Below are 13,358 nucleotides of genomic sequence, written 5' to 3'. Positions count from 1 at the left end.
GTCTGGGATTCTCTATTGTAGTTCAGCTGTGGCCATCAGGTGGCAACCTGATCACTGGGATCATCCTGAGCCGGAGGCACTCTGGGGTGGGTGTTCTCTGGGGCTTTCCAGTGTCCTTTGTGACTTAGAGATGTGTCTGCCAAGTTCTGGGCATGTCCTGCTGGCAGCTCTCGCCCCGGCCAGGGCAGAGTAGGAGTGAGGAGCCTGCAGAATTCCCAGTGGGAAAAGGCAGGGGGAGGGCAGATATTTCTTATAATTTACCTGAATTAAGTTAGGATGAGCAGCACAATATCCTGGGTGATGAAGCCCATTGGCTGGTGGCAGTAGCTAAGCACATCCTTGATTAATGTGAATATTTGTACTCGTGGCTGAGCTGGGCTCTGATGCTGGTGATCCATTCCAGCTCCTCTGGTCTGCAAATGGGTCAGGAAAAATGACTTTATATTTGGTGGTGAAACATTCTGAGTCCACAGCAAAGAGGGGCAGAATCCTGTCACCCCAGAGTTCAAAATATAAGTGGTCTTGTTATCTGGAGCTGTGAAATACAGAATCATGGAATGGTTTGTGTTGGAGGGATCTTAAAGATCATCTCCTTCCACCCCTTGTCATGAGCAGGCACACCTTCCACTAGACCAGGTTGCTCAGTGCCCCTCAATATATTGCTCCAAATGCTCAAATATTCCATATCTTTTTCCTAAAGAGACATTATATCTGGAATAGTTTTGTTTGACCGTTTTGTTTTCTTCCCTGGGGAATGTTTCTAAAGCAAAAATCGCACAGTGCAGGAACCTCAGGACGTCCATGGGGTTGTAAAGGTGGTGGCAACATCCCTCTTTGGGTTGGCAAAGATGTTTGAGGTCACCCACTGCTCTTCCTGTAGAGCCAGGAAAATGGAAACGAATCCCAGGGAAGTCCTGGCCTAGTGGGTATTTTCCTGATGGTATTTTGTATGATAAAATATCCCAATAACAAACAGTTCTGGACAACACTGAGGTTTTCATACCTGTATGTGTGTCTAACTCCCAGTTAGGAAGGAGTTGCAAAGTTTGGATGGTGAATTAAAAAACCCTTTCAACACCCAGTTACTCCCTAAGGAAGAAGCCCAGGTTGGTCTCTCCTTGTGTGGTTTCACTGCTGGGTACAAAGTCACAATTCTGGGGGAATATTTGTGTTCTCCCTGCTCCCAGTGTTCCCACTGCTCTCCAGGGGCAGCAGGAATGTGGGATCAGGCCCAGTTTTGTATTTATTTCAAGGTCAGTGAAACTCGAGGCAGATGGGGCTGGTGATCAGGCACTGCCTGCCCAGAGTAAACTCATTCTTGGTCTGTTCTGTGAATGTCCCCAGGGAAGAAGTTGAAGATGCTCTTTGCAGTGTCTGTGAGTGTAGCAAATGCTTATTAATCTCAGATAAGTAGGTATTTCTTTAGCAGGATTAAATAATAATAATAATAATAATAATAATAATAATAATAATAATAATAATAATAATAACAACAACAGCCTGCTATTTGGGTTTCTTGGGTTCAGTGTGTCCCACAACAGAAGCTGTGGCTGAGGTGATCTCCCAGCTACACCTCTATTATTATTATTATTATTATTATTATTATTATTATTGTTTAAACCAAATACAAAACATACCAGAAACCCACCCAAACTCTAACACATTATTCCACCTACCACGAATTTCCTTTAACATCAGACTTTCTTTTCCTTTCATTACAACTGCTAAATAGATTATTCATGAGGTCTCTCACCAACACTAAACCATCACTCTCATTGTTGCAAGACCCTCATTGGTGTCACACAGATTTTCAGCATATGCCCATATCTGATTATCTGTGGAAACAACCTTTCAATGGGCCTTTTTATCGAGTCATTTTGCTGGTGAGCTTTGAGGGACTAATTTTAGTTTCATGACAGTAACAATAAGGTCAAGTTGTATTTCTGTCCCGCTTTTCACATCAGCAGACACTCCCCAGCCCTGCAGTCCCTGCTGCTGAAGAGGGGCAGATGTAGGACAGCGTGGTTGTCACCAGGGAGTGGCCACGTCCCACGTCCAGCTCCCCGTGGCAGCGCAGCTCGGGAGAGCCGGGGGTTGTTCCCAAAAAACAAGACATTCCCTGCTTTCTTTAACACATTTTTTATTTTTAACCAGTTGTGTTCCAAGGCTGAGAGGGGCACTGAGGGTGACAGACAGTACAGGGGCAGTGAGGGCAGTCTGGAAGGTTCTGCAGTGCAGAATAACCAGCGGTCATCAAAACTGAACCCCAGCTGCTGGATTTTCCCCAAATCCCTGGGATAAACAGGACCTGTGGAGAACATCAGCCACCACACCTGTGTGTTTGAGCTGGGGTTGTTCAGCTTGGGGAGAAGGAGGCTCAGGGGGGACCTTCTCACTCTCTCCAACCCCCTGGAAGGAGGTTGTGACCGGGGGGGATCCACGTCTCCTGCCAGGCAACAAGTGCCAGGAGGAGAGGAAATGGCCTCTGTTATCTCAGTGTTGGGCTGTGGGGACAAACCCAACATTCACACCCCTGCCTCGGTGTCCTTCTGCTCCCACATTCACACCCCTGCCTCGGTGTCCCTCTGCTCCCACAGGTGCCACGTGGGATCTCTGGTGTCAGAACCATCGTGACCCACAAATGTTCTCTGTCACTGTCATTTCCTGCCTGTTGCCAGTGCCTGGGTACTGACTTCAGCAGAAGGAACAGGTTCCCTGTGTTTTGTGATTTCTCTTGAAATAAGAGGTCGGTCAGATGTGGGTTCAGCTTCAGAGTAAATTGAAATTTATTCAGAACTGCCCCGACTGTCCCACAGAAGAAATGAAATTACAGTGTTCAGTAGTGAGGTGTCTCTATACTTTCCTTGTATCCTTTGGAAATTTTCACAGGTCGTGCTCCAGTAAACCTAGTTTTGCTTTTCAACTCAGTTGGAATTCCTGTTTCTTAAGTGCAGAAGAGGCTAATCATAGAGGAGAAAATAATTTGACTTGCTAATACTGGGCGAGAAAACATTTACTGCAACCACAAGTATTTTCAGGATGATGGAGTGTCTCATGCTCATGAAAGCTCGGCTCTGGCGACATGTTTGAGTAGGGAGGGCTGCACTTTCTAGCAGAGGAAACCCATGTAAGCTGTAGCAGGCAGTTCTCTGTATTTCTCCAAAGCTGGAGCAAAAAAATGTTGGCAAAGGAATCAAAATCCTCCTCTTTAGTCAAGTCTGCCACCAGGTTTCTTAGGCATGAACTCAGGAAAATCTTTATTAGGCATAAAAAAACCAGAGGAGGAGATGTGTCTCGCAGACAGAAGGTGCATTCTGAGGTTATGGAAGGGATGAATTATATATACCTTAAGTCAAGCCATGCTTTTCCAGCTATTCTTCCCTATGGTTCCTGTTTGGCAGCCAGAGCTGCAGTGAAAACTGGGAGTTCTGTTGGGTGCTGCTCCCCCCGATGACATCAGGGGTCAGTCATTAATATGCACCGTGGGAGTCCCTCCCGTGCAGGAGGGTCCACAATGGGGTGGTTGTTGGCCTTGTTATCATAGTGGGGGCTCCTGTGCTCAGTCCTGCTGCCTCATGTTTAATTGAGAGATGGCAAAGCTGCTCCCAAAAATGCTTCAACTACTTGTATTGTATGACAAATGTGTTTTTCTTTTCCCCTCCCCGTGTTTCACTCCCCCCCCACCTTTTTTCCTTTTTGGATGAAAAAGCTTCATTTTCATTCCATATGAGTGTCCTTGCTTAGCAATTGACTCCTCTTGGAAAAATCCCCAAACTTTTTTACCCTCTGTGTCCAGTGTTTTCACTCCAGGACAAGGGGGAATGGCTTCACACTGACAGAGAGTAGGTTTAGCTTGGGTGTTAGGAGGAAATCCTTCCCTGGGAGGGTGGGCAGGCCCTGGCACAGGTTGCCCAGATAATCTGTGGCTGTCCCATCCCTGGAAGTGTCCAAGGCCAGGTTGGACAGGGCTTGGAGCAACCTTGGTCAGTGGAAGGTGTCCCTGCCCATGGCAGGGGGTGGAAGGAGATGATCTTAAGGGTCCCTTCCAACCCAAACCATTCTGGGATTCTGAGGTAACAAACTGCTGATGCTTTTGTTACCCCTGCAGGGGTGCTTTGCTGGGAGGTCACCTCAGCCACAGCTCCTGTTGTGGGACACACTGAACCCAAGACACCCAAATACAAGGCAAACAGCTCTTGCCAAACTTAGCTTGGCTTTAGCTTGATTTCTCCATTTTTTCTTCCCCTCTAAAAATACACTGAGCCAGTTAAAGCAGTAAATGGTTAAAGGGAACCTCGGCCTCCTTCTGTGTTTTCTTCCCTCTCTCCAAAATTGAGAGAGCAGCACTCCTGGAAGGCTGATCCCGTAGAACATGTCAGGCTGCACTCCCCTCCCTGCCAGCCCTCAGCAGCACTGCCTGTCGTGCAGGCAGGGTGGGTGTTCCCCCCTCAGCCCCACCTGAGCTCCCCGAGGGAGGTTTGGCTCTTTACCCTCCAGGCGTGGGAGCTCGGCTTGGGGAAACTCCATCCCGAGGAGAGATTAACTGATGTTCACCCGAGTATTTCAGTGTGTTTTGTTCTGCTGTTTCCCCTTTTAGGTGACAGCGAGATTGTAAATAATATGTACGAGACCGACCCCGATCTCCTCGCGGGCGAAAGCGCAGAGGAGGAAACAGAGGACAGTATAATGTCCCCCATTCCCGTGGGACCTCCGTCACCCTTCCCCACCAGTGAGGACTTCACTCCCAAGGAGGGCTCACCTTATGAAGCTCCCGTCTACATTCCTGATGACATTCCAATCCCACCAGATTTTGAACTCAGAGAATCTTCGGTCCCGGGGGCAGGGCTAGGGATTTGGGCCAAAAAGAAGATTGAAGTTGGGGAAAGATTTGGACCCTATATGACAGGACAGAGGAGCACATTAAAGGAAACAAACTTTGGATGGGAGGTAAGCGAGTGGAATGTGATCACCACATTCATTTCTCTTCTCTGCCAAGTGTTCCTGAGGCTGGACTGGGGCCTGGTGGCCCGGGGACGGGCGCGGTGACTTTGCCAGTGCCGCGTTCCCCTCCATCATTTTGTCCCCCCCCAATAACCTGAAGTGTTTAAAATCAGCAGAAATCCCTTTAAGATCCCTTCTTGGGCTACAAAAACCACTCTGGCACCATTTTGGAAGGTTGGTTTTAAACGCTGTCGGGTCACTTCATCAAGTGCTTGTCATTCCGAGGTTGTGTTCGGGACTTGTCGCGGAGGAGGGAATGGGATTAGTGGCACTGTGTTCTGTCGTTGGGGGTGTTACCTTTGACTCCCAGCCCTGTCAGCAGTGCAGGGATCATTAACTGCTCAGAGGGAAATACCATGTACCCATTACCTGCCCAGATGTTCTCGAGTTCTTGTTCCGCAGCGAAGATGGAGAAATGTGAAAGTCATTTTTCCCTGAGAGCTGAACACAAAAAAAATGGTGCTCAAGAGGGAAAACAGCCCTATCCCACAACTCACATCTTTCTCCCTGCTTTTCTGGCCTTGTCCCAGGAGTCATCTCCATCTCTTCTGCTCCTACATTCTTGGTTTGAAAATGTCCGTATCCCTAATTATCCTGAAATACAGGATATTCTGGGAGCAGTGAAGCGCAGCCTGGGAGTTCTGCTCTGTGTCACAGCCCTGTTCCAGCACATCCAGCGTCCATTACACACTGTGGAATTCCTTCTCTTCAGTCCCAGTGCCCATCCCAACCCACCACACCCCTGCTGCCATGGGAGCTGCTGGTTGTTGGCCCAAGGAGGAGCTTTGTCTGGAGCAGCTGGGGCACAGAGGTTTCCCGACAGGACACCCAGGCTGTTGGACAGGGGGAGGCCTCAAAATAAGTGGGAGCTCAATTTTCCCTCCCTTTTCCCTGGCTGAAGCAGTGACTTGGCCTGTTTTCTCCTTCGGCCACTACTGATGTGAAGTGGTTTAGAAAACATTGGAGTACAGGGTGGGAGCAGCTCAGGATGGGACTGGAAGTCTCACTGGGGGGGAAAGCCAGCAGTGCAGTCACAGAAGCCCTGTTTTCTTAGAAACTGGGGTCAGAAAGGCCAGACTTTAGCATTAACATTTGAAATTGTGTCTGATTATATTTACACTCTTGATTGTGATGTCAGAAATCAGCGAGCAGTTGGATTCAGTGAAGCCCAAAGAAGTAGGTCCAGATGTTTTTGTTTACTTTTCCAATGTGTCTGAAGTGCAGGAAACTGCAAAAAAACACTTGTTATAAGAACCAAACTCAATTGTGTTTTGTCGCTCTGCACCAGGGAATGTCTGAAGAGCTGAAACCAGGGTTTGGTTGAATGACTGAGTGGGAAAGTTTCCTTTTCTTACTGTCTTAGGACAGGGAAAAGAGGGAAATTCAGCTCAGACTTTTAATTGCCTCTATTCCCTCCAGTGACGTTCCTCAGAAGTTCATCTTGGTCTTGGCTTCTTTTGTGTGAATATCATTGCAGAATATTTAATTGGTGTGAGTGTATGAGTTTCAAGACATGGGTTTTTGGGGGAGAAAAACCCCTGTTAATGTGCTGGCAGTCCATGGTCTGGCTCAGGGAGGCTGCAGGTGTGAGGCAGCTGGAGATTCCCTGAGGAAGGTTCTGGTCACCCCGAGGTCTCTCTGAAGCTGGGCACAGTTTCTCTCTAGGAATGTGCAATATTGATTATTTGTAGGCTGCAAAGTGGAAGTGGCTCCTTCAGAAAGGCGAATTGCCTTTTTCTGACCCAAATATTGACAGGTGGCGTTGGTTGGTTTCGTGTACCTTTTTTGTTTGTTATTTTGTTTTCAGGCTGGTTTTTTGGACACAGTGCAATCCTCCCCGGCTCTTAGAAGTCAGATCCAGTTTGGGCAATGCAAATCTTTTTTCTTCCTGTGACCTTGGCCAAGCTTTGTCCTTGTGTTCTCTATTTCTGATAAAAGTTGGTGTTTGCATTCACGGTTTAAGAACCGTTCCCCACATCCCCTGGGCTCTGGGTGCCAGCCCTGATAGGAGCCCTTTCTATCAGCTGTTGGCTTTGTGACACTGTTTGGTTTTGTGGTGTAATTGAACAAACTTTCCTTCTCCGAGGCACTTCTCACATTTCAGCTGTTCCTTTGTCCTCTGATTTGGCCGGGACGTTTCACACCTCAGAGAAGGACTGTTTGTCCTCCATCAGGTGTCCTCAAACACTGTCCCCTCCCACCCTGACACTCTCTCTTTGGACCCTGCCTGTACCTGCAGATACCTCTCGAAGTTTTCCACTTCCCAGTGTGTTTAAAGACAGTTCAGGGACATGTTTTTAGTCACTCAGCACCTTCAGCATTTCACTTGGGCCCAACATCCAGGAATCCCTCCATGTGCCGAGCAGAACTCATGGAACAAATCCTGTGTGGGAGTTCCTGAGCCATTCCCTTCGAGTGTGAGGTTGGAAAAGCCTGGAAGAGATGTTCTGGGCAGATTGCTGGGAAGCTGTAACTTGGGATATGTTTCCATCCTCTGTCCATGAAGTTGGGCAGGCAGGCAGATGGCAGCCAGGGGAAAAAAGGAAAGGGGAGGAGTTTTTTGTCACCCTGTAACTTATTGGCATTTGCCTCTGTGTGCTGTTTCTTCCAGGAGCGATAAATCTAACAAATCTGGGGATTGCAGTACCATGAGAAGTGTTCCTTCTGCACTTTGACATTATTTTTTTGGTCAGCATTTCTCTGAAACTTGTAGTTTTGGCTTGCAGTGACTTGTGGGTCGACTGCTGTTGTAAGACTTCCACACACAACTCCTCTTTTCTGGCCAGCTGGGACATTACTGTGATACCTGAATTAACCCTTCTATTGGTATTTGTACTTCAGGAATGATATCTGTTCTTCACACCCAGTCTCTTCTCTGTTCATACTTCCCAGTTGATTTCCTGCAGTTTATGCTCTTGACAATCCCATTTTGGGGGGTGCAAACCCCACTCCACCCCCCAAATTCTGAAAACCTGGTCTTCTTTTGTCTGTTTTAGTAGTCATCAGTCGTGCAGTTTTAACAGTGTTTCTGCCTTTGCACAAAAACTTCTTGCCTTTTATCACAGTAATTTTGTTGTCAGGCTTTGACTAAGCTGAGAGCACCACTGGAAGTAGAACAGCTACAAGGTGAACGTTCCTCAGCACCATCTGTTTTGCTGGAAGCTGCTGGGTTTGTTGTTCTCTAGGATGTGCTTCACAATTAATGTCTGTTTTCTTCTGATATCTGTATTCTAGAAAAAAAAATCAAATAATGTTTTGGGGGTTGGAAAACGTGCTGTTAAGGGCTTTGGTTTGAAAATGGAATTTCTCCCCTCTCTCCAAGCGTTAGCACTGCAGAAATAGCTTTCCCTTTTCAAACTCCAGTAAGGGCAGATTTGTGAAAATGAAAATAAAGCAGTTAATTGTACCCCAAGTCCTCAGGAAACACAGAGGAAAGTTCCAAACCTCACGTTTGGAGGCAGGGCCAGCTCTGTTTTCATGTGAACTGCTCTCTGCAGCCCTGGCTCTGATGTACAACATCCAGCTCCAGGAGGTACAAGAAGAATGTTATTTGCTGAAACTTTCAGGTTCACTCGTTGTTTCTCCCAAAACATCAATGGGGATGCAGAATGCTGTGTCTTATTTGCCAGATGTGTAATTATTTTTATTATGGAGGTTTTTCCTTCTGGCCAGACAGGAGGGCCTGGGCTGTGACAGGGAGAGCACATGCCCTGCTTTATCTGCAGCACAGCTTCACTATCTTCTTTCTTGATTGGCTTTGTGGAATATGCTTTAAAAAATATTCTTTAAATTAAGCCACACCTCTCACTGAAGGGCTTTTTTGGCCATGGGATGGCAGGGAGTGATTCATGCTGGTGTCACAGCTCAGTCAGATGTGTCCCCTCCCAGGGGTGATTCAGCAGGACACTGAGCTGGGGGTTTTCCCCTGGGCCTCAGTCCCTGACACTGCTGAGCATGTTTGGCTCTTTTGATTCCTCAAAAGACACCACCCAACCCAAAAGCCTCGTGATTATTCAGTGAGATGTGACTGCATTTCCCCTGATGCTGTTACTCCCCTGCCTGCTGGCACAGGACACACCACTCAGAGCACCCCAAATAAATCACCCTGGGTTTGTGCTTTATGGCCTCTGAGACCTAGAAAAAAATAAAATAAAACGATTACATAATGATTTCGATCACTTTGAATAAATAATGGCATTTATCATCGTGCTGCTTATTTTGCTAATTGAGAGAAGAATGGGAACCTCATCCTGGAGGGAAGTTTAGCAACTGAATTGTAGGGAATTTGGAAGCAATGATGATTTTAGCTCAGTTTGCCTCACAAGGTAAATACCATTGATAAATAATTATTAGTTGCTCTGTTTTAATTTATATTTTAAGAGAGATTATTTGCTGAAGCACAAAGACTTCCCTCACACTGAAGTGTTGGAGCCAGGCTGCTCCTTTACACAGGAAAAATAAGTGCTTTCACTTCATAGTCGAGGGTGAAGATAGAAACTGTCCCATGGAAGACAAATAACTGTGGAAAAAATAGGAGCCGACAGCTCCGGATGGAGCAGAATTCTGGCTCCACATCTGGGCCAGTGGAAAACTGCTGGGTTTTGAACATGCTTTACAGTGTCAGTGATTCACAGCAGCTCAACCTCCCTGTTCCCACAAAATAGGAGGTTTAAGGTTTAGCACGAGGGTCTTTTTTGTTTTGTTTGCTTTTAGAAATGCTCATAAGTGCCAAGGGAAATTTACTTCCCATGTTCTGGCCTTAAATGCTAAAGGAGAATTATATTGTATTTCCTTGAGTCTTAAAAATACTAAAATATATTTTTAAAAATAAATATATTTTTAAGTTACTGAAATATCTGCAAAATATTAAAATAGGAAGGAGCCTCTGAGATTCTTCTAACTGTGGTGATTTTACTTCCCAGCTAAAAAAACGTGCAGAAATTCCCTCATTTCCCTTTACAAGCTGAGACAGTTAAAGCAGCATGTTCTTGTTTGTCCTGTTTCTTAACTAAAGGTGCTAAAAAAAGGTGTGAGTCCTTTAAATGAGCAAAGAACTCCTTGCACTCATCCCTCTCTGCCGTGCTTTCAGCTCGTGGGCTGAGAGGATGTGATGGCATTTCCCTTCCAGCCTCCCCTGGTTCATTCATTCTCTCTGGCCTCTGCCTTTCCCTTTGGCTCGAGAATGATGTTACTGGAACAGCTTCCATGCTCAGGGAAAAGCAGCTCAGGACTTGGGGTTTTCACAGCAGGGAATGGGCAGCCTTGGAGGTGGCTGAGGAAGGGGGTGCATGGCCCTTTCCTAGGTGTCACCTCCCCAGCAGGTATTGCCCAGGCAAAGTTATTTCACAACTTGTCAATTTTATTTATTTTTTTATTTGTTGGGCTGGAATTATTCCGCAAAAGAAAGAATCTGGTTTCACAAGGAAAGCAGAAGGTGGGAGCACCCTGGGACTGCCCAGATGTACCCTCAGCCACGAGGAGCTGCCAACAGCAGCCCCAGGTGGAATTTTTTATTCCCACGTGGATAAAACTGCAGAGAAACTTTTGGGTTAGACCAAAACCCAGCGCTTATGTGAAAGAAAAATGAATCTCAAGGAGGAGAAATAACTTCCTGACCTCTAAATCCCCTGAATATTGTGGGATCTGGGGCCAGTGGCGTTGCTGGGCTTTGTACGTGCTGGAGACTGTCCCTTCCCAGGGAGCAGCTGTGGGGGGACACCAACACTCCAACTGCCCCTGCAGGGTCTGCCCCTTGTTCTGGTGTCAGGGGACATCCCTGGGAAGGGGCAGAGGCAGCTTCCAGCTCCTGTCAGTTGTTGGGCTGGTTCCTGTGCCTGGCATTGCAAACGTGCCCGTGGCACAGGGGCTGCCTTTGCATTCAGGGAAAGCAGCTGGTCGTGCCACAGGCAAACCCCCATTCCCTGCAGCTGCATCATTTATTGATGCATTCATTTATTGATTTCCACCCTGGATAAAAGGGAAAAGTGCACCTTATGACATCCAAGTGAAACGACTGAAAGCTGTGCCGTTTTTTGACGTTCCACCAGATGCTCCAATGTCAGGGTTAAGGGAGTAAGTCTTTTTTAGGCCCAAGAATGCCAAGATATCTTGCTCTATCTTAGGCACTTGGCTAAAACATGGGTATATAAGGAATTAAGGGAAAAAAGAAGAGACAGGGGAAGGGAATGACTAAGAATACCTCCTGATATTTCTCCTTTATTTCCATAAGGGGTAATAACTCATGAGCAATCCGGCAGAGGGCACTTTCTTTAAATAGAACATTCTGATTCACAAGCAGAAAAAGGAAATAAATATTTTCTTTTCGTCTTTGAGAGACATCCATGAATACCAGCTCCTGAAGCAGGATTTTATCATCCCCACTTAAAAAAAAAATAAAAAAGAGAGAGAGAAAAAGAAAATCCCGTGAAAAGCTCAGTGGTGACCACAGGGTTTGAAAAACAGCTCTTTTCATTGTCAAAAGCCTTGCAGAATGCAGGGCACTGCTTCTCCCCCCGGAATGTTAACCTGCAGAGAAATCCAACCTTGATTTTGTCCCTTCCCAGAAAAGCCTGGCTGATGGAGCACTGGGACACAGTGGGCTTTTGTAAAGGAAATGATCAATAAGTGAAACCATAAATATCCAGGAGCTTTGAGGGGGCATCGCTCTGGGGACTCGCAGTTTGAAGGGGTGGGAGCAATGTAAAATAACTCACGTGGGGGTTTCCAGGCTGCCTGGGGGGGGGTGTCAGGGATGTGTTGGCTCTTTGGGGATTGAGCCCAGTTACCTTCCAGGGTCCTTTTTTGTTGTAGCTGAACCCCTGAGTTCCTGTGACCTTGTGTTAAGGGGTTAGAGAAAGTCATTACTCAGCTGTGAGTTAAGGCTTAAATGGAATTGTAGAATCATGGAATGGTTTGGGTTGGAAGGGACCTTAAAGATTAGCCCAGGTTTCTCCAAGCCTTGTCCAGGCTGTGCTTGGACACTTCCAGGGATGGGGCAGCCACAGCTTCTCTGGGCAACCTGTGCCAGGGCCTGCCCACCCTCACAGGGAGCAATCTCTTCCATAAAATACTTGGAGCTGTGTTTAGACTCTGAAAGTTTGTGACATTAGTAAACCTTCCTGAGTTCCTGGTTAATAATCCCAAAGCCTGAAGGTTCTAAACTTCTTTACCTCAATCTGTACGATGTGAGAAGTGGGTTTTCCAGAGCAAAATGTTGTGTTAACTGCTTTGAGACAACAGGCAAATCACATTCTCTGCACAGTTTGGCTCCATCCTCTTCTTCCCGTGGCAAACACGGAGCAGCAGCGCAGGTTGGGATGGCTGCTAAATGTAGCAGCTCTTACCTTGTGGGATTTAGGACTTCACACGTTTTGGCGCTTCAGATGCTTCTTCCTTGGCTCTGGAAAAGCAGGGGAGGTTTGTTGTACGTAGAGATGGAAATGGAAAGCCGGGTCTGTCGCCCTTCCTGCAGCAGTGGGACATGGGTGGGACACGGGTGGGACTTCGTTCCTCGCTTGCTAACACAGCAGTTCATTATTCATCCTTTCCTCCTTCTGTGCCTCTCAGCCCAGCAAAGAGCTGGGACCTGCACAGATGGAGACAGGAAGTGTCCAGCTCTGCAGAACAAGGGCTGTTTGTCCAGGGAAGGTGTGAAGCTGAGTTTGAGTCATTTTTAGCCCCGTGAATGGAAGAAGCACGTCTGCAGGAGGAGGTCCAGTGGCCAGGAAGGGGGTGGATTGGCTCCAGGAAGGAGCATTTCCAGATCATGGGGGTGTCTCTGGGAATGCTGTTCCTAACCATGTGCTCTGTTTCTCAAGTTGTGACTAAGGCCCAGCAGCTTTGTGAGGTGTCCTTGTAAAACATCCGCCTTGACTCGGTTGTGCATCTCCTCATTTCCTGCTCCTCTCTGTCCTCTCTCAAAGCAAACAGACAAGATCATGGAATCATAGAATGGTTTGGGTTGGAGGGACCTTAAAGATCATTCAGTCCTACCCCCTGCCATGGGCAGGCACACCTTCCACTAGACCAGGTTGCTCCAAGCCCCGTCTAACCTGGCTTTGGGCACTTCCAGGGATGGGGCAGCCACAGCTTCTCTGGGCAACCTGTGCCAGGGCCTGCCCACACTCCCAGGGAAGGCTTTCCTCCTAATGTCCAATCTAAACCCACACTCTGGCAGTTTGAAGCCATTCCCCCTTGTCCTGTCACTCCAGGTTCTTGCAAATAGTCTCTCTCCATCTTTCCTTGTTGGCTCCCTTCAGGCTGCAGTTGGGTCATCCTGGAACCTTCACTTCTCCAGGCTGAACAATCCCAATTCTCTCAGCTTTTTCCTCCCAGCAGAGCTACTCCATCCCTCTGAT

General features: G+C 47.2%; 1 protein-coding gene across 5 annotated transcripts in view; it reads left to right on the top strand.

Moving 5' to 3' along the window:
* The window catches only part of PRDM16 (PR/SET domain 16), a 260,771-nt gene that overhangs the window by 89,199 nt on the left and 158,214 nt on the right, over positions 1-13,358 (top strand). For all 5 annotated transcript variants that reach the window (XM_051786519.1, XM_051786520.1, XM_051786518.1 and 2 more), the window contains exon 2: positions 4,598-4,947. In XM_051786519.1, coding sequence (XP_051642479.1) covers positions 4,598-4,947 — 350 coding nt within the window. The remainder of the gene's footprint in view (positions 1-4,597; positions 4,948-13,358) is intronic.

This window comes from Manacus candei, unplaced genomic scaffold (genome assembly GCF_025592945.1).
Source record: "Manacus candei isolate 608988 ecotype Guabito, Panama unplaced genomic scaffold, ASM2559294v1 h1tg000022l, whole genome shotgun sequence".
Taxonomy (NCBI): domain Eukaryota; kingdom Metazoa; phylum Chordata; class Aves; order Passeriformes; family Pipridae; genus Manacus; species Manacus candei.
The sequence above is the reverse complement of the archived record's forward strand: the minus strand, read 5'-3'. Positions and strand labels throughout refer to the sequence as shown.